Source organism: Cryptomeria japonica, chromosome 2 (genome assembly GCF_030272615.1).
Source record: "Cryptomeria japonica chromosome 2, Sugi_1.0, whole genome shotgun sequence".
Taxonomy (NCBI): Eukaryota; Viridiplantae; Streptophyta; class Pinopsida; order Cupressales; family Cupressaceae; genus Cryptomeria; species Cryptomeria japonica.
The window spans coordinates 22,995,383-23,017,626 of NC_081406.1; the positions used below are offsets into that span (position 1 = coordinate 22,995,383).

At 37.0% G+C, this 22,244-nt stretch overlaps 1 protein-coding gene across 1 annotated transcript in view; it reads right to left on the bottom strand.

Annotated features, from left to right (window-relative positions):
• The window catches only part of LOC131048518 (uncharacterized), a 33,594-nt gene extending 12,837 nt beyond the window's left edge, over positions 1-20,757 (bottom strand). The window contains exon 1 of the mRNA XM_057982486.2: positions 20,347-20,757. Coding sequence (XP_057838469.1) covers positions 20,347-20,701 — 355 coding nt within the window. The 5' untranslated portion in view covers positions 20,702-20,757. The remainder of the gene's footprint in view (positions 1-20,346) is intronic.
• Between the last annotated feature and the right edge of the window lie 1,487 nt (positions 20,758-22,244).

Here is a 22,244-nt window from a genome sequence, read left to right on the forward strand (position 1 = left end):
ACTATATATGTGTTAATTAATTCGATTAGTTTGGATCCGGAGGTGAAAAGAATAAAAGTAAATGTTTTTGGTAATCAACTGATTCACTCCCCCCCCCACCCACTCTTAGTTGCCCGGATATTCAACACACATATCTCAACACCCACTTTGCTGCAACCCAATGTTTTGCCTTTGATTACCTTTGAGTATATTTTCGTCAGAAGTTTCAGTCCTTTCTCTGTAGGTGTAGACGAGATCTCACAGTATGTCATTCTGAACTTGTCTAGCAAAATCCTAGCATATTTAGATTGATAAATAAAAATACAACCACATATCTGCCAAACTTCCACAAATAGGCAGTAATGTAGGCAGCCTAAGTCAGTCATGTCAAAATCCTTATTCAAACTACATTTGATTTGTTCAATCAAATGCACCTCACTACCTGTAATGATGATATCATCCACATATGTTAAGACATGGACCAGCTAGGACTCGAACCTAGGACCTTCCATATGCTGCTGGAGTGCTCTACTGGCCCCTCTTGGACCAGTCCATCGTCGGTCCAGGTGTGGCTTATTTCCAACACCAACAACCCCCCTTAAGCCACACCTCTCGTGTGCTTGGGGCTCCTAGCCTGGACCTGGCTCTGATACCATGTTGAGACATGGACCAGCTAGGAAACGAACTTAGGACCTTCCATACACTGCTGGAGTGCTCTACCACTGAGCTACTGGCCCCTCTTGGACCAGTCCATCGTCGGTCCAGATGTGGCTTATTTCTAACACCAACAACATAAATTCTACAATTTTATTCCAAAAATTGTAAAAAAAATTGCATAAATCCACAAAAAACATGTGTGAAAATGAATTCTAAACTATCGCACAATTTTTTCAACAACCCTACATGAATATCAAAGGAAAATGTTGTGAGACTTTGCGGGAAATAAGGCTTGATTTTTCAGAGGAAAATGATTCGATTTTTTTATTTCTAATAAATTTTCACAAAAAATGAGGTGGGATTTTTAACAAAATGGGAAAAACCACAATTTTTTCCTAATAAAAAATCCCTGAACTTGTTGAAAAAATTTGTCAAAAACCCTTGCATGAATCCGTACAGCCTTTTGATAAATCATCATGCAACTCATGACCCCCAATCGTCACATCCGATAGCAATCTCTTGATCAATTTGCCTTCACCAATCCTAAGGTTTTAAAAGACCCAAACTCTCATACCATATTATGAAAAGTAAAACCACAAAATGATTACCAAGATATTCAATATTGACAAAGGAGCCACATTCTACTTAAATAAGAGTTACAAACGATTAATCGTAAACAACTATGAAAGCAAAAGATAAAAACGACAACTAAAAGAATAAAGAATATTCCTAAAGTCTACAATCACTTTAATAGTTATTTGCACTAATTTAATTTGGTTTTTGTGTGGTGTTGCTTCATCTTGTTTTATATGATGTCTTGTATTGTTCTTTATTGTCGTGTGTTTCTCCATTGTATTGTTTGTGATGTCTTGTGGGATTGTATGATGTAATGTCCCCTTTTTAGTAGTCATGTGGCGATTTGCCATTAGCCCGTTTTGCCATGGTCCTGAGGGCTAACCAGGACTTTACAGGGATCGGTGAGAATTTGGCCTAGGCAATTTCAGTTTCACGCCAATCGGAGGTGTTTTGACAGGGTTTCCAGACACTTACTATTTATAGTAAGTCAGCTACGGCTTGGTGACAAGTAAATTTTGAGGCTTTTTTGGTTGTAAGCATTTTGGTGCATTTAATTCTTCACCAGGTTGGTTAATTTAATGAGCCATTAATTTATTGGGCGATTAAATTAAAAGTTTCTAAAGTTAAATTTAGATATTTAACTTTAGTGATTATTTAATGCTGAATCTAATGTTAAAAGTACCCTTTTCTTTGTGGAGACATAAGGGGATAATAATAATTTATTATAACGTTCATTTATCCCACATTTGTGGTGTCTTGGGAAGTGTGCCCAAAGGAAGTCATAAATATGAGCACTTTATGCTGAAGGAGTTATCTTGGAAATGGTGTATCTTGGAGTTTGATTTTTTGGAGAAATCTGGAGATTGTCTGGCTCTTGAGGACGAAAACACTCAATGGTGACATTTCCTACACCTATGAAAGACCAAGTCTGGGAGATTTGATTTTGGCATTAAATAAACAATTTGGCATTGAAGAAGAAAATTCGATTTTCAGAAGCTAGGTCAGTTTGGCATTTGAAGAACATGTAAGAAACATATTCTCAGCACTGTGTTAATACGTTCTAGTTGTTAATGCATTAGTACCTTCTACAAGATAAGATTTCCCTAACTCGTTAATGTCTTCTATTCTATTTTAGTTTACTAATCTATGCTATTAGATTATCTGATTTATGCTTTCCAAACTGAATATGTTTATCAGACTGTAACTTTGATCTTGGTTATGATATTGATATTGGATAAAGATGGATTATATTGACGACCTGCTTAACATAGTTAAGCGTCGATCTAAATGCTATCGGGCTAGTAACCCGATAGCATATTAATGTCAATTCATTTATGAATCGGCATTAATATACTATCGGGGTATTAACCCGATAGCATATAATGCTATTAGTTATTGTTATTGTTTATATCGATCCATTATAATCTGCTTTAACACCGATTCATTATCGGGTATGTTTATATCGATCCATTATAATCTGCTTTAACACCGATTCATTATCGGGTATGTTTATCGATCTATTAACATATACAAATGGCACCGATTAGTTATATCGATAGACAGTCACGACCAAGTGACATCTTGGTTGGACATGTCTAAAAGACATGTCCGATCAAGGTGCCACTTGATCGTGACTGCCTTGCTATATATACATCATTCAAAAGAAAAGGAATGACATTGAAATCGATACATGTTCATCCTTCAGACCTGCAGAAAAGAAAGACGATATTATTATTGTCATAGTAATAATACAAAAATCGAAAATATACTATCTAACATATAACTTGTTCATTAAATTGAAATTGCAATAACATTTACATGGTATTAGAGCCAAGTTGATCGAACTTGAGGCTATTCAATTTTGTGAATAATTTAAGAACAAGGTTATATATTACATCACATTTCTCCAATGGCCAGTACTATCAGATTCGAAGACAGACTTGGAGGTGGCGATGATTTTTCAGCCTGGAAGTTCAGAATCCAGATGATCTTAAAGGAAAACAAAGTGGATTCATTTGTTCAAACTAAAAATGATCAACCTGAAAATGAACCTAACAAAACTGCCTGGATTGAAGGAAATGAAAAAGCCATCAAAATAATAGTTGATGGGGTGAGAAACAACATAATGCCCATCATAAGAAAACATCAAACAGCCTATAAAATGTTCAAAGCACTTGAAAGCACATTTGAGATATCGAATGCAAGTCGAACTCTGGCATTAAAACGAGAAATAAATCATATCACCATGAACAAGGGGGAGACAATCAACGCCTACATTATGCGGATATCAACTCTAAGAGATGAACTAGCAACTCTGGATTACGAGATCCAAAACAAAGAGTTAACACTCATTGCTCTAGATGGGTTGCCTAGTGGATGGAGTACATTCGTCCAAGGCATCAGTGCAAGGTCCAAATATCCTAAGTTTGAAAGATTAAGGAACAATTGTCTCCAAGAAGAATCAAGATTGAACAAAATGGGAATAAAACAAAAGAACATAGATGAAGACTTTCAAGTCCTAAATACTAACACAAATAAGACAACCAAGAAGAAGCAATTTAGGAAGAGGAAGGGTCATCAAGGTAAGAACACTTCAAAGAGAGACCTATCACATATTCAATGCTATAGGTGCGATAAGTTCGGGCACTTTGTTGCAAAATGTCCAGAGAGAGCCAAACAAGCCACATTTGCCAGAGCAGGAAAATCTAAAAGAGAAGATAACTCCCAAAACTATGTCCTCTACTCAGCACTTACAAGCCATGCATCAAATAAGTCTAAATCCTGGGTGATCGACAGCGGTTCATCCAGACACATTACAGGGTTTAGAGAAGTGCTAGACTCCATGACAGAGGATAATGAAGAAGAAGTAACCATCGGAGATGATTCCTCACATCCAGTTAGAGGAATTGGTTCCTGCACCATCAAACTGAAGACAGGCATATCATTGCAACTCGAAGGAGTACTGTATGTCCCCAGCATCAAGAGAAATCTAGTCTCCATATCAACCCTAGAAGATAACGGATACAGAGTAACCTTCATGGAGAACAAGGTGTTGGCTTGGCCGAAAAATTCTTCCATCAAGAAAGCTAAAGTCATTGGTCAAAGACGAGGCTATTTGTATGAGTTGTGCACAAAGCCCAACCTAGCCCTGATTCACAAAGCAACAAATGCAAATGAGGCCTGGCATAGAAGACTAGGCCACTTGAATTATAGAACTTTGTCATCTATGGAAAACCTTGTCATAGGTTTACCTAAGTTGCAGCAATATCATTCAAAGGCATGCAAGGGATGTGCCCTAGGTAAAAATATCAGGGGTGCCTTCCATAATAGTACTAGGAAAACAAGCAAAGTATTAGAGTTAATTCATTCTGATGTATGTGGACCTATGTCCGCTCCCTCTCTAGGAGGATGTTTGTATTATGTAATATTTGTTGATGACTACTCTAGGAAAACTTGGATCTACTTTCTGAAGTGTAAAGAATCAGAAAAGATCCTTAGTAGGTTTAAAGAGTTTAAATCACTGACAGAGAACTACTCAGGTAATAAAATCAAAACCCTAAGGACTGATAATGGGGGGGAATACACATCAGAATTATTTAGAGATTTTTGTAAAAACTTAGGGATTAAGAGGGAGCTAACAATACCTTATAATCCTCAACAAAATGGGGTAGCTAAGAAGAAAAATAGGACAATTGTAGAAGCTGCCAAAGCCATGATTCTTGATTAGAATCTAAATATCAATCTTTGGGCAGAAGCAACTAACACTGTTGTGTATATCCAAAACAGATGTCCTCACTCACATCTTGAAGATAAAACTCCTGAGGAAGTATTTACCAAACTAAAGCCAGATATCAGCCACCTTAGGATATTTGGGTGTCTTGTCTATATACATGTACGTAAAGAGAAAAGACTAAAATTAGAACCTTCTGAAAAAAGGGGAATACTTGTAGGATATAGCGAAACATCCAAAGCCTATAGAATATATATACATGGTCAGAGAAATATTGAACTTAGTAGGGATGTAATCTTTGAAGAAGACTTAGCCTTCAAAAGAGCCCTAAGTACAATAGAGCCTGAAATCTATATCCCCACTCCTAACATAGAAGAAGACCCCACTCCTGAGCTTCAGAGGGAGAATCTTGAGGAAACCATAGGTGAAACTTCAAACAGACCTAGAGAAAACCTCAAGAAAAGACCTCTATGGGCCACCAAGACTGTAGCAGAAGCTCAGAAGTTTGCTGCTCCTTCAGGAACTTTCAGGGAAAGCAAAAGACCAAATAAATTCACTAGCTATGTTGCTCTTATGAATGATCTCTCTAAATTTGAACCAAACAATGTATCAGATGCACTTAAACATCAAGTATGGAAGGATGCCATGTCTGAAGAGTATCAATCCATTATGAAAAATGATGTTTGGGAGATTGTTCCTAAGCCAACCAAGAAATCTGTGGTTTCATCTAAATGGTTATTCAAAATCAAACATGTTGCAGATGACAGTATTGAGAAACACAAGGCCAGATTTGTAGCCAGAGGATTCTCACAAAGGGAGGGAATAGACTATGAAGAAACCTTTGCACCCGTTGCCAGGTATACATCAGTGAGAGCTATATTAGCCATTGCAGCAACAAAAGGATGGAAGGTACACCAAATGGATGTTAAGATAGCATTTCTAAATGGTGAGATCTCAGAAGAAGTCTACCTAGAGCAACCTGAAGGGTTTGAAATTTATGATGCAGAGTCTCATGTGTGCAGACTCAAGAAAGCTCTCTATGGGCTTAAACAAGCCCCCAGGGCCTGGTATGAAAGAATTGACACCTATCTCTCAGGACTAGGCTTCTATAAAAATGATGCAGATCCTAATCTCTACTACAAAAGAAATAAAGATGATATGTTAATGTTGATTTTATATGTTGATGACTTATTAATCACAGGAAATGATCATCTTATAGATCAATGCAAGAATGATCTATCCAAAGAATTTGATATGAAGGACTTAGGACTCCTTCATTACTTCCTAGGATTGGAAGTATGGCAGAATTCTGACAATATTATACTAAACCAAGGAAAGTATACCTTGGACATTTTGAAGAGATTCGAAATGCATAACTGCAGACCTATGACGTCTCCCATGGAAACAAATTTACATAAACTTAGGGAAGCAGCAGCAGAGTCACAATCCACTGATCCTACACTCTACAAACAAATGATTGGGTCCCTGATGTATCTGGTGAATACAAGGCCAGATATCTGTTATGCTGTCAATGCCTTAAGTCAGTTTATGTGTGAGCCTAAGGAAATTCACTTGATTGCAATGAAACACATTATGAGATACTTACAAGGTACTCTAAACCTTGGTCTCAAATATGAGAAAGTCAATCTAGACCTACACGGATTTACAGACTCAGATTGGGCTAGGAGTGTGACTGACAGGAAAAGCACTTCAGGGTGTTGCTTCAGTTTAGGATCAGCCATGATATCTTGGATCAGCATAAAACAGTCTTCTGTAGCTCAGAGTTCCACCGAGGCCGAGTACATTGCAGCTTCCATGGCTGCTCGAGAAGCAGTATAGCTCAGGAAGTTGCTTGTGGGACTATTTGGTGAACCTATGAAACCCATTGTCATCCATTGTGACAACCAGAGCTGCATAAAGCTTTCTATAAATCCAGTATTTCATGACAGATCCAAGCATATTGAGATTCCATACCATTATGTGCGAGACATGGTAGACAAAAATGTGATCAAACTGGAATATGTTAGCACAGGAGATCAGTCTGCAGATATTCTGACCAAACCACTTTCCAGAGTGAAGGTTGATCGCTTTAGAAAAGGTTTAGGTGTGACAGAAAGGTAATCTGCTTTGTAAATAAGATGTTTAATGTGTAAACTTCTTTTGTCATGTTGGGACATTCTGGGTTTCACCCCCTGTGTTCGTATCTAAAAGGTGACGATCTCTCAGATTATGAACACTTGTATGTAGACATCATAAGGTGACGATCTTATGATTCTCTAAACCAGTTATCATGTTGGATCTCTGGTATGTCATGGATGTGCCATGATGATGTTGTGATAAAATGTTTGTAAGATATGTTTGTGCACATATCACAACCTGGATAAGATGAGAATCTAACCATCCTCATATGTTTATCCTTAGTATTGCGTGTTTAGGCAATACTGATATCACGTGTTTAGGTGATATATTGTCATAATGAAATGATGAATCTTTCATATCACATGGTTAGGTGATACTCTATGTCACATGCTTAGAGTGATACTTTATATTTGTATATTATGTCCTGATGATACTTCATATCATATGTATAGATGATATATATTCTTGGAGACTGACATTATGGAAAAAGAAATGTGATGCAGGTTACTTTATCTATCTTCCAAAGCTAAGAGGGAGTGTTAATGCATTGGTAGCTTCTGCAAGATAAGATTTCCCTAACTTGTTAATCTCCTCTATTCTGTTTTGGTTTACTAATCTATGCTATTAGATTATTTGATTTATGCTTTCCAAACTGAATATGTTTATCAGACTATAACTTTGATCTTGATTATGATATTGATATTGGATAAAGATGGATTAGATCGACGACTTGCTTAACATAGTTAAACGTCGATCTAAATGCTATCGGGCTAGTAACCCGATAGCATATTAATGTCAATTCATTTATGAATTGGCATTAATATACTATCGGGGTATTAACCCGATAGCATATAATGCTATTAGTTATTGTTATTGTTTATATTGATCCATTATAATCTGCTTTAACACCGATTCATTATCGGGTATGTTTATCAATCTGTTAACATATACAAATGGCACCGATTAGTTATATCGATAGACAGTCACAACCAAGTGACATCTTAATCGGACATGTCTAAAAGACATGTCCAATCAAGGTGCCACTTGATCGTGACTGCCTTGCTATATATACATCATTCAAAAGAAAAGGAATGACATTGAAATTGATACATGTTCATCCTTCAGACCTGCAGAAAAGAAAGATGATATTATTATTGTCATAGTAATAATACAAAAATTGAAAATACACTATCTAACATATAACTTGTTCATTAAATTGAAATTGCAATGACATTTACACCAGTTGCAGATACCACAGTCCAGTATTCATAGGAAATACAACAATTAATGCGTGGTTATGAGCTCTTGGAGCTTGGAGCTTTGAGTTTTCCGGTGACTCCATTACAGCAAAGGAAGACTCTTTATACACAGCAGGGGGCGTACTGGAAACACTTGTTACCGTTGAAGATTGCAATCACCAAAAAAAGTGATAAGATCCTTTGTCTGCTGGCCGCGAACATCCATCTTCTTGTGCAATTTTTTACCGATAATCGCTGTACATGCTGCAATGCATGGAGGACTTGAGTAGCAGGGAAACTGCAAGTATATGTCCAGCTTGGGCGTGGTCAAAGAACAACATATGCACTAGCAGCGTGGTGATTAGAAGCTGCGGCAGAATGGATAGTGGAAGATGACTGCTGGTCGGAGGGACCAGTTATTTAGCTTGGCATGAAATTACCAGGTTCTTTGTCATTCACATTGAAAGTAGTTGGACAATGACCAGTTGAATGAACTTAGAAGGAAAAAACTGTGTTTTCAATGCAATGAGCCATGGGACCCTTCTCATAGATATCATTGGAAAAGTATTTCTAAGCACTTTCTAGTGGTGGTGGTTTCATTTTAGACCCAGCTCCAAAAATCTGTTATACTCAGTAAAAGTCAGCTCTTTGGTTTCAACTTCTAAGCTCATATTATTTCACCGGTATATCTGACTTTCGTGATTCTTATGGCGTTGGAAAGGTGATTCAAAGCTCTTCAGATCTATATATGCATTTTTTAATTTTTCCATATTTTTCCCCAAGTATGTTTTATATAGATTTTAGTGCTTTCACTATCTAGTTGATTACTTGGATGTTTTGGCACCTCGAATGGATCTGTTTGTGGGATAGGACTTTATTTAATTTTATTTACATGTACTAAGGTTTTTAGGGTTTGATTATTTTATTTGAGGAGGTATCATGGGTTTTTTTATTTATCTTTCTATTATCACCCTGACAAAGAGCAATTATGAATCTTGGCAAAAGGGCATCTTGACGCATCTTAGGTGGTTTGATTTTTTGCCTTATCTATATGGACTTGTCCCTCAACCAACCTTAAAGAGGGGTAAACATGCTTGGAGGATCATTAATGACCATGTTGTAGGAGTGATTGATTCTAGTGTTGATGTTGACACTATGTGCTTTATTGGACATTGACTGTCCCCACACACTTTGGACTCGCCTTTGGGAGATCTATGGAGACCCTCATATCTCTCCATTTCCAGATGATCTTGCAGTAGATTGTCTTATTCACCTTGCACATGCAAATTACATATCCTACGATAATGGTACTTTTGAGATGCTTCAGTATATCACAAGTCTTTCATGTCTTGATGGATCAAAAATTTGTCTCTCAATTCTCACTCCTCATATTGAGACACCATCTCAATCTTCATCATCTTCTATTGTTCTTGATCAGATTGGCATTGGCAATTGCATGACCCCCATTAATTTAGTGCAACGGGACATTGTCCTTCCAAACAAAGCTACTTGGGATTCATATCTTGTAGACATATCATCATTGTTTGTGGAGTCTCGTATTGCAGCTTTGGAGGATTATTTTGAGGACATTCATCTCCTCTTTATTAATAACCTCATTAATGTTGTCAACCCATCTTTATTACTCATGAAGCTTATTCTTCATCAATTTTCACAGAGTCCTGATTTGTCACCTCCTGCTTTGATTGGGCATGTACCTGATTGGTTTGTGGCATCATCATCTTTCATGGACATAGTGGCATTTGAGCAATTTTCGAAGCCACAGTATTTGGATTTAAATTCCTACTTCTACCAATTTACGAGAGTTGCTTCTCATATCTCTAGTGGATTTGTTTCCTCCTAAGGGGAGAAATGTTGTTTGTAGGCAATGGGTCATGTTTTGTCTTCAAGCTCTCATCATTGGCATAGGAGCTACTTCTTCATTGAGGGGATTCATATCCCCATTTTCTCTCTCCTATGGAAGGAATATTGATTGTACTTATGTGACTAATTTAGTACTTGGGGGAACATCTTTAGTCCTTCATTCTTGTCACATGTACTCTTTGGCATTTTTTTCTCTTCTGCAAAGGATTTTTCTCCGTTTCTCTATTTGTGAGAGTTGCATTGGTTTGTACATGGGGTGCCTAATCAGGCCTTGTTGTCGGGACCCATTCATGTTTGCATTCATGCATTCATCATTAGCTCTTTAGCTTATCTCTAAGTTAACCTTAAGGGGGGTTTTTGGAGTAATTAGGACACTATCTAATTATTTAACAAATTAGGTCCTCTAATTACTTTATTCACTTAAGCTAAACTTAGGTGTTTTTTATCTTTTATTAGTTTAGGCTAATAATAGCTTCACTTAGTTGAGCTAATCTTTTAGTTCTTTGTGCTAGTTTTAGTTTCTTAATTTTAGATTAAATTTATCTTTCTTTCTATAAAGCAAGTCATTCATTCATTGCAATCTCTCCCATTTCATTACAAGTTAATCTACAAATCAGATTCCTCTTTGGATCAGTCTCTCTCAAGGTTGCATAGCATTGATCATGGCTTATTCTCTTCAAATGTGATAGGTATTTTGCTTGCAAGTGATTCATGGGTTTGTGGGGTTGAACAAATGACTCCAACACACTTTACATTAGATGTACTTGGCACGTTGTCTTTGATATTGTATTTGTACTCTAATAGATCATTGATCTTATTGTACATCATGAGTTGACATAACCATGTTGTAGATTGACTATTGTAAACATGTTACGTTAATTTGAATTAAACTTGCACTGAAATGAAATGTGATGTATTCACTGTACTTGATAGTTGATATTGCACTTGCTTTAATCTGTGTTTGTATAGTTTAATATGTATTAATAAAATAAGGAAAAAATTGGGTTCCGTGGGGCTGTTACATCATTTTTCTTAATAGAAAGAAAAATTTATTCATTTTACATGAGCTTTAACATTAAATGGACCTCTTAAAGTTTTGTTAAATTTTGATAAATAAAGAGGAAGCTCCTCTGTGTTATTGCTGAAAAGAACATGACGCCTGCATCAGATGCATACCAATTAATAGCAAGCAATCTCTCTAATAAGTTGGAGACTTTCGTCATAAAAGCTTCACGATTACTTCTTGCATTCAAGCATCCTCAAAAGTACAAAATATTGTTATTAACTTTCCTTAAGGATAAATGCAACTTCTTCTTTTTTGCTTGTTTTTATTCCACTTCAATGCCAGTGCAATTTTGCTCCATGAGGACTCTCAATATTGTTCTGATACATTGCAATATTGTAATTGGCAATGCTTTCTCTACAGAGATTATAGACACACGTTACAGTAGATATTTGCCAGATTATACTTCACTACAATTCTGGTTAGGTGCAAAGTAACTCTATTTTTTGTCACTGGGAATTTCAATGACAATCTAGCTTCATTTGAATGGGTACTTACAGAACATTGATTGGTTGCAATGCTGAGAAACACACTAGAGCATGAGAGTACAGGTGTTCTCCCATGACAAGACCCACACAATTCACAACAATACTATTTTACCTTGTTCCGTCAATGATGACAAAGAAGTTATCCCTTGAATCAACACTAGGTTTAAAAAAGACACTCTTTGTCTTCAACATAAATAGGTGTTGGAATGTTGGCTTACTACTGATATTCATTCAGGTTCAATATCATGACAAATGTTCTACTCATTCTCAGCTGCAATTGTATATCTTAAGTAAGCAAAACCTTCTGCACACAGCACTCACAATCATTGTGATGGTTGGGCCATTTATTTGAATCGATTTATCAGAGCTTTGGGCAGGAGCTATGAGGTTGAGTTGTCATTTATTGCTCAGGCTAAAGTTGCCAATTGTGAGGCTGCTGTTGCATGGCGCAATTCTGATAATTTCCTTTCTATTGCATGAGTTACTATTGTGACTTGTTCTTGTCCAAGGGGCTAGACGAGATTGAACCTTTATGCCTCATTATTGATTGCTCCTCAATTCTGGTGGCATGTTGATGGGCTCGCCACAAGCTTTGGAAAGGCAGCAAATCCCATTGTAGCTTGTATGTAGAATAGTTTAGGATTTTGTGAAGCTCCATTTTGCTGATATTCAGGCATACATAGAGTTCATGGAACACAATTGTTTAATCCTTTCTTTGCCTCAAAAATTAGAACTTGTATACACATTATTGTAGTGGTTGGTATCAGTACAACAATACCAAACTTTGACCATGTTTCAACGAGATCATATTTTTTTCCATGCCTCGCTTGTGACACACCAACAAATGGAGGGTGCTGATTTGGACATTGTACACACTATGAAGCCAATCTTTTCAATATCTGTGAACCAATTAACAGGCAATAAAACTCTAGCTGTTGCAATCAATTGCCTTGAAACACCACAAAGGCAAGATTGAATTGCACTTTGAACAGATTTTAGTGCTGGACTTGAGAGATGACAATACTCGAGGATGTTTGAAACCTAGTTGAAAGGTGGGGTTGTTGAACATTGCTGCTGCTAGGATATGTTGTTGTCATTGATGTCAACATATTCCTGTGATTTATTGCTCAGGTGATTGCAGATTTGTTTATTGGGATCCTAGTTTGGGGTATGGAGTATTTCTAGTATCATTACATCTTTCTGTATTGGTTTCAGTGGTCTGGGAAGCTTAATTGATCATATCATATGATCCGGTTTGCAGTTTGGTTTTTCTGATCAGTGCTTTGCAGAGTTCAGTATTTCCTCCGGTATATTCCGGTAAGATCAGATCTTGAGCTAAGATTTTGGGAGATTGTTTGGGATGTTCTTGTGTATCTTCATTTCAGATGGTTCGTGATTTGGTGCTCCACAGGTTATCTTTCTTCGTGACAGTTGCTGCTGTTTGAGTATTCTTGAGGTTCAGATGTTGATCGATGAAGATTTGATAAGTGGTGTTGGTACAGCTGTTACTGATGATTCTAACGTGCTTGCTGGTGCTTCCTAATTGTGTCCTATTTGTTTTGATGGTTCGCATTGATCGTTGTGCAAGTTTTTGGTGATTTTTCTGAACCGGTGATGTTCTTTGTGTTATGCGGTATTCCTGAAGGTGTAGCATGTTGTGGTTGATCTTGGTGTGATTTCCGGTGGTGTTGCATATTTGAAGATTTAGTTTAGGTCCATGTTATATCATGTATATCATTATATTGGTCCGGTGGTCAATCTTTGTATCGTGTGATGCAATTTTGTAATTGTTAGTTGATGGTTTAGCTGACCTTGTTGCCAAGGTTGATGAATTGTATAAATAGGTGATATAGTCATGTAAATTTGATATCCATTTAGTGTCTGCATTATCAGAGAGTGGTATATGTGGTGCTCAAGCGAATTCATCCTTCGGTAGTGTGATTGAGCAGAGTTTTGGAAGGTTGCAGAGCAGACATATGTGCTTAACTGGAACTGTCATCCGGCATTAGCAGATGCTATAATTACAGTTCATTCCTTCTGAATTGTAGTCTGAATCTGTTGTAAGTCAGTGAGACTTCCCTGAGGGTTGTAGTCTTCCGGGTTATTATATTTTGAGCAGTGAGCCTGAATGCAGGTGCATTCTCCATTGTAATATTTTTACATACTACTGCAGAGTATCATCTTATTGTGGGTAGGTTCCCATCATGGTTTTTCCCTTAACTTGGTTTTCCACGTCAAAATCTTGGTGTTGTGTGTGGTGCTATCAATTTGCTCATCTTTGTTTTTGCTACAGTTCATTAGATGTGCATTTAAGGTTTTCACCCCCCCCCCCCCTTTCTCAATTTTCCTTCATTGTTGTTGCCAACAATTAGTATCAGAGCTAGATCCTCTGGAAGAAGCTTAACCACTTGAGGTGATCTGGGATGGCAACTAGAAGTGTAAGTGTTATCTTTAAGAAGGAAAGTCCAAGATTTGATAGAAGTAACTATGCTATATGGAAGAACCAGATGGAGGTGCACTTGAGATGTCTTGGAGAAGATTACTGGAAGTTTACAAAGAATGCCTATTCTATTCCTCCAAATGGACCAGTTAATGCTAATAAGATCAAGGAAGTTGAAAATAACATTAGAGCTAAGGAAGCGTTGTTGAGTGCCCTGACTGATTCAAAGATGACTAATGTAGTGGGACTTCAGACTGCACATGAGATGGGAGAAGCTTGAGACCTTGTATGAAGGAGATAAACAAGTCAAAGTTGCTAAGTTGTAGAGTTTGAAAGGAAAGTATGAGATGCTGAGAATGGGAGAAGATGAGAACATAAATTCTTTTATGGCTAAGGTGAACGAACTTGTCCTAGGTATCAGATGTGCCGGTGGAACCCTTGAAGAAGATGAAATCGTTGCTAAGGTGTTGAGATCGTTGCCTCCTGCTTACAAACATAGGGTAGCTGCTATTGATGAGATCCAGAGTGTGACTACCATGACAAGAGATATGCTGGTTGGAAAGATTGCTGCTTTTACACTGAGCGAGTTTGGTGAATCACATGGAAAGTCAAAGACGACATTTAGAGCTTTTGTATCCGGTAAGCAGAAATATGATCCTGAAGAATGCAGAATATCAAGATATGAAAGAGAGAGAAGAGAGATGGAAGAGCAAGAAAGAGAATTGGAGGAGCTTGAAGCATTGATTGCCCGGAGATTGCCTAAAGGAGCTGGTAAGTATGATGGTAAATTGCCTCTGAAATGTTTCTCTTGCAATAAGATAGAACATTTTGCTTCTAGGTGCCCAGAGAGAATGTCTAAGTATGATAGGCATGATAAATTTGATAGAAATGATAGAAATGATAGATATGAGAAGCATGAGAAGTATGACAAGCCTTACAAGCCTAACCGAAAGTATAAGCATTAGAAGAACTGTTATTATGCTGCTGATGAAGGTGTTACAAATAAAGAATCAGAATGAGATGAAGTTGTGTTTATTGCTATTAAAGAAGATGGACCGGTACCCGTTGATTCCACAAGCTGCACTATTGAGGAGAAAGTTCTGGCTGCTAGAGTTGAAGAGAAAGATGAATGGGTGATTGATAGCAGTTGTTCACATCATATGACCGATGATAAAAGCAAATTTGTGAATGTAGAAAGGTATGATGGTGGAATAGTAAGATTTGGAGATGACAAAGCCTGTGTGATCTGTGGTAGAGGTTATATTTCCTTTGATGGTAAGCATAACACTAATGATGTCTTGTATGTTGAAGGTTTGAAGCATAATCTTTTAAGTGTTGGACAAATGGTTGACAAAGGTTATGATTTGCAATTCAAGAATGGAAAATGCAGAATTCTAAATGCCTTTGGTATAGAGATTGCATCAGGAACTAAGACTGAAGGTAAAATATTTCATTTGAATGCTGGTGAGAAAAGTTGTTTGATTGCACAGATTGATGAAAGTTGGTTGTGGCATAGGAGAATGTGTCATGTTAATTTTGACTCAATGATTAAGATCAGTTCTACTCAAGTTGTTAGACTATTGCTCACATATGCTGCCTACAAGGATTTCAAGGTATATCAGATGGATGTCAAGTCAGCTTTTTTGAATGGTGATCTTGAAGAAGAAGTCTACATTGAGCAACCTGATGGATTTCCATTGTCAGATGATGGAGACATGGTATGCAAACTGATGAAAGCTCTTTATGTATTGAAACAAGCCCCTAGAGACTGGTATGCTAGATTGGATAAGTATTTATTAAAATTGGGATTTAATAAACGTACTGTTGATAGTAATCTATATTTCAAGATTGAGAATGATAACACTTTGATTGTTAAAGTTTTTGTTGATGACATTATCTTTGGAGGAGATGATAACTTGAGTATGAAGTTTGTTGGTGATATGCAGAAAGAATTCGAAATGTCTATGATAAGAGAGATAAAAAAAATTCTTTGGATTGCAGATTTCACAAACTGGAAAAGGTATTTTTAAATCTCAAGCTAAATATGTGAAGGAATTGCTGAAGAAGTTTGGGTTAGAAGATTCTAAACCGGTTGGAACTCCTATGGTGACTGGCTGCAAATTGTCTAAAAATGATGAATCTCTGAAAGCTAATCAGACTTTGTACAGATCTATGGTTGGTGGACTGCTATACCTAACTCAGACTAGACCTGACATTAAGCATGTTGTGTGCATGGCTGCTAGATATCAAGCTGATCCGAAAGAGAGTCATGTCACTGCTGTAAAGAGGATATTTAGATACTTGAAAGGAATTGTGGATTATGGTTTGTGGTATCCAAGGAATGATGATTTCATGTTATGTGCTTACACCGATGCTGATTGGGCTGGTGATGTTGATGACTGGAAGAGTAGCTTCGGTGGTGCATTCTTTTTGGGTAAGAAATTGGTTTCATGGGCAAGTAAGAAACAAGATTCAGTTTCCCTATCTAGCAGAAGCTGAGTACATTGTTCTTGCTAGTAACTGCACTCGGGTAGTTTGGATGAAGCAAATGTTGAAGGATATCAGAGTTATCTATGATGAGCCTACTGTCATATACTATGATAATTCCAGTGCTATTAATATGTCAAAGAACCCGGTGCAACATTCAAAGACTAAACATGTATCAATCAAATATCATTTCTTGAGAGAAAAAGTCAGTGAAGAGGAAGTGAAACTAGAATGTGTCTACAAAGGAACAAATTGCTGATATTTTCACTAAGCCTTTGCCTGTAGACACATTTGTCTATTTGAGAGACAAGTTAGGGGTATCTACCCCTCCTGATGGGAACTAGATGGATTAAGTTGCATCAATCCAGTGGACTTCACAGTCTTATCTTCTTGCCTAGACTGATGAGTTTATGTTGCCCCTCTGGTGGAGTAGTTGGTCTGCGGCTGGACTGGTTATATGTTTTAGGGAGAGAGAATTATGATTTGTTTAAAGGGGGGAGTTTGGTTTTTTGTTTTGAAGACCTTTGTCATTGATGTCAAAGGGGGAGAGAAGCATGTGAAAAACTGTTTTATCTGCTTAATCTTAGGGGGAGTTTGTTGGAAATATTTTCTTTCTTTGCATTGATTGTTTTTCAAATTCATCTGTTGCCATAAATGCCAAAGGGGGAAATTGTTGGACATTGTTGCTGCTAGGATATGTTGTTGTCGTTGATGTCAACATATTCCTATAATTTATTGCTCCGGTGATTGCAGATTTGTTTATTGGCATCATAGTTTAGTGTATGGAGTATTTCTAGTATCATTACAACTTTCTGTATTGGTTTCAGTGATCCGGGAAGCTTAATTGATCATATCATATGATCCGGTTTGCAGTTTGGTTTTTTTGATCAATGCTTTGCAGAGTTCGGTATTTCCTCTGGTATATTCCAATATGATCAGATCTTGAGCTGAGATTTTGGGAGATTGTTTGGGATGTTCTTGTGTATCTTCATTTCAGATGGTTCGTGATTTGGTGCTCCGCAGGTTATCTTTCTTCGTGACAATTGCTGTTGTTTGAGTATTCTTGAGGTTCAAATGTTGATCAATGAAGATTTGATAAGTGGTGTTGATACAACTGTTACTGATGATTCTAACGTGCTTGTTGGTGTTTCCTAGTTATGTCCTATTTGTTTTGATGATCCACATTGATCGTTGTGCGAGTCTTTGGTGATTTTACTGATCCGGGGATGTTCTTCGTGTTATGTGGTATTCTTGGTGGTGTAGCGTGTTGCAGTTGATCTTGGCGAGATTTTCGGTGGTGTTTGAGTGTTTGAGCATTTAATTTAGGTCCATGTTATATCATGTATATCATTATATTGGTCTGGCAGTCAATCTTTGTATCGTGTGATGCAATTTTGTAACTGTGAGTTGAGGGTTTAGCCGACCTTGTTGCCAAGGTTGATGAATTGTATAAATAGGTGATATAATCATGTAAATTTAATATCCATATAGTGTATGCATTATTAAAGAGTGGCATATGTGGTGCTCAAGAGAATTCATCCTTCGGTAGTGTGACTGAGCAGAGTTTTGGAGGGTTGCCCAGCAGACATATGTGGTTAACCGGAACTGTCATCAAGCATTAGCAGATGCTATTATCAGATTCATTCCTTCCGGATTGTAGTCTGAATCTTGTTGTAAGTCAGTGAGACTTCCCTGAGGGTTGTAGCCTTCCAGATTATTATATTTTGAACAGTGAGCCTGAATGCAAGTGCATTCCCCATTGTAATATTTTCACATACTACTCCAGAGTATCATCTTATTGTGGGTAGGTAGCCACCGTGGTTTTTCCCTTAGCCGGGTTTTCCACATCAAAATCTTGGTGTTGTGTGTGGTGCTATCAATTTGCTCATCTTTGTTTTTGCTGCAGTTTATCAGATGCTGCAGTTGATCAGATTGTGAATTGTGTTCTCATTGGAGATATTTGGAGGTTTGTCCCCTTGAAGTGGCTTGTTATTATCAGTTATTATCAAGTATTTGCAGAATATATTATATTATCTTCCTCTTTTGTGCAAGTTATTTCATTACATCACATTGATAATAATTGTGAGACAAGTGCCACTTATAAGGCATCACATGCACTAAAATCTTGCCAATTGGAATAAAGGCTTAAGGGTCAAAAGCAAGCTACCAAATTTGAAAAATTGGATTCACCCGGGAGAATAAAAAACTCAGAAATCTGGAATATTCAAAAAGATTTGGTGCAATTTTTATAGAAACTGAAAACTCTGGACTAAATCAGGCAAATCCGGCCATTCCAAACATTCTGGATCCAGCCAGATTTTATAACTATGATGAAACAATGAAAAGCCCTGAGAGCTGTATTTTCTATTTTCTAATCAATCACCATTCCTTCTCCATACTGACAAATGCTTAGAGGGCTTGTAAGCTTTATGGGTCTCTTGCCATGTAAATAGCAGCAACATACATGAGTCAAAGGTTGCTAAGCTGACAATTACTCATAAAAATTGCCCATCATAGAGATGGCTTAAATATAGATTTGTTTTAGATTTAGCTGGTATAAGGTATCGAGATTCCCAAAGGTCCAATAATAAATTATCTTCGAAGTTTTAGACAAAGAAACAATAAATAAGCAAAATTTGACCAGACACGATATGATAACGTATCCAAACAGCCAGTAGACCCTTAAAGCTCCCGGTAAGGTCCACTTTCTGTTTATTCTATAGATTAATATATAAATTTTCTCGACCATATTTGAGAATGACATCCAGTGATAGACCTGTGGCCATTATCTGACTCTGTGATCCAAGCTTTCTCTACATGTGTTGAAACTTATATAAGTTATAATCTTTTTCACGGTCACTGAAGTCATTACAAAATCAGGTTCAATGATGAGGCCTCCATGCAGATACCTGTAAACTCATCTCCTGGTGAATTCAGTTTGCTTCCTGTACTCTGTTTCAAAAGGACATTCGCGTACCGCTATCTGTCGGCTTCAAGTCACTGGAGAGACTATTGAGATGTTGATGTTTAAACGGAGGGGTGATTACTCCTATGATAAGGTTTAATCTCTAGGTCGTCAGGCTGGCCTCTGGCAACTGGCATTGCCACCGGGGTAGAAGTCCTCCTGGGCTCAACTTTGAACTCAAACATCCTAATAAGGATGTTTTAGCATTTAACCCTGAGCTTCACCAGCCCAAACTCAAAATCAGACTATATGTCCCTCTAAAGAAACTTTTGGTGTTCAAAGCAAAATAGAACATGCAGCAATAAACCTGCCTATCCTATTATTAAAAGACCTTTGCCATATTGGTCCCAGGTGAATGTCGGAAGTGATAACCCTCAACTAAGCCTGAAGTTATCCCAAAAACCCGACTTAACAAAATCAAATACCTAAAAACTAACAAGTGCAACGCCTCTTCCAGTATCATGCATGTGTTTCATTTATTTGTAAAATATAATTTGTGCACATTGTTGTTGAATTTGTAGTTACAGTTGCCTTTCTTTATTCATTGCTCGAAATGTTTTAGGATTTTCAAGGGCTTCTGAACTCAAAGCACCATTGAAAACATAACACCCACAAACCACGCCACGTACCTGAAGCACCCAGTTCATTCCATACCTTAACTAGTGCCTCAGGAAAGAAGAAGAAAAGGCAGTAGAAGACTTACTGGTTTGACCAAATATAGCTTTGAGCCTACAGATAAGATCGTGATCATTCTGTTTAGCAGCCTCTTGAAGAAGCCCTTCTTTTAAAGTCCACATGCTCTTCTTCAGGGCCTTATTCTCCCTCTCGAAGAACGCCCTCTCCTCCTCGATTGCATCAATCTGGTGCTGCCGATCATATGACCTTATAGCCAGGGAAACAAAGACACCCGTTAAGAGTGCATGGATAATGTAATTCTCCTGCTTCTTTAGGACATTAGCCAAGGGAACTATTTTCTGCTTCACATTTTCAAGGAACCCCATTGTTCTCTTGTGGCCCTGTGATGTAGTTTCCGTTGGACCATTGCTCGAATTGGGCATGCTCTCTAACGTTAGGATGAATTAGGCAGGGGACGATGAAAGAGGGCTCCTATCTTATTTTATTTAAGAAATGCAATCTCTATACCTTTTTCCTACTCGGTGTGGACTCAATTTTGTCTATTTCTTTCTACTCTAATTTGTCATTTAGGATATTTTGGTTAAATATAGCAAATGGTCAAAAAAGTGGTCATTTTGAGTTGATGTCTATTGTTCGCTTTAACTACCATCAAATTTGCACAACTAATCCAATACTTATGCACAAATGCCCCAGTAATCATGCAAGCACCATTATAATTTGTCCTTCTTGATGTGGGGGACACCTAATTACTCCACACTTCTCACTAATATATTCTTATTAATGCAAATGTTGATGCTATGTTCTTGTAATTATGATGCAATATGTAATTGTACTCTCTCTATATTTGCTTACTAGATTTCTTCTCAATATCTAAAATAAAGTACCTATTTTTATCCTTTTTATACAACATCCTAGCGTGCAAATTTTGAATATTTTATGTTCAAATTGACAAGTGATAGCATGTTGGAAAGGAGTTAGCTTAATCTTGCTTTAAAATGTAAATTTAGAAATTTAGGATTAAAAATGTAACTATAATTCTAAACCAAATTTAAAACCACACTTGGAGATTGCACTTAAGATGGACAATAATAAAAATACAAATTAAATTTAAAATTTTGATATGTAAATTCATATTCAATCAAAGATTTTGTCATGCACCGACATTTTATACATAATTAGAGGAAGGGGCCCAATTACCATTCATGTTCTAATAATTGTTCATTGGATTTTACTAATGAAAAGCCCACTCAAAAATTATCTAGTGGGCTAATAGTTGCCAATAGTTTAAAAAAGAGTTAGTAATTGGAAGAATTATGCAGCTTTATTAGCACCAATAGTTATCAATGCCATCATATTCAAATAACTAAAGAAGACATGATTATGAAGAAACTAGATTAAGTTAAAATGTGTGTTGTCATTAATGTCAACCCGATGTTTGACAATATGTGTCGGTCCTTGATGATGGCCAGTTGTTGTGTGGTCATTGATGTTGTTGTGTTGTCATGGTTTGTTGAGGAGGATGTTATACAGTACTAATGTGTTGATGGTGATGATAATAGTATAATGATGATAAATCGTGGATTTGTAGCAAGATGTTGATGATGATTAGGATGTGTTTTCCTTGGCCCTAACACTCTTGTTCAGGGTAATGTTGTTTCTATAATGTTTGCAGTATGATAAGATGTGATATGTAGGAAAGAGTATTTAAAGTCTACCTAGGAGAATGCTTTGCATTTCTCCGCATTTGAGGATTTGGTCTTGTGAATTTGAACATCATGTTTATGCTCTATGTACATTGCACTACTCTCTCTTCAATTTCTTGGTGTTGCAACAAAAGTGGCTAGTGATTGTTGTTTGTTGATAGTTTGGTTGTCTATCAAAAGTGAATTTGATAGGCTCAAAAAATGCTTCGCATTGGTGTTTCATGTGTTGTGACTTGGAGGACATGCTTGTAATGTGTGTGTG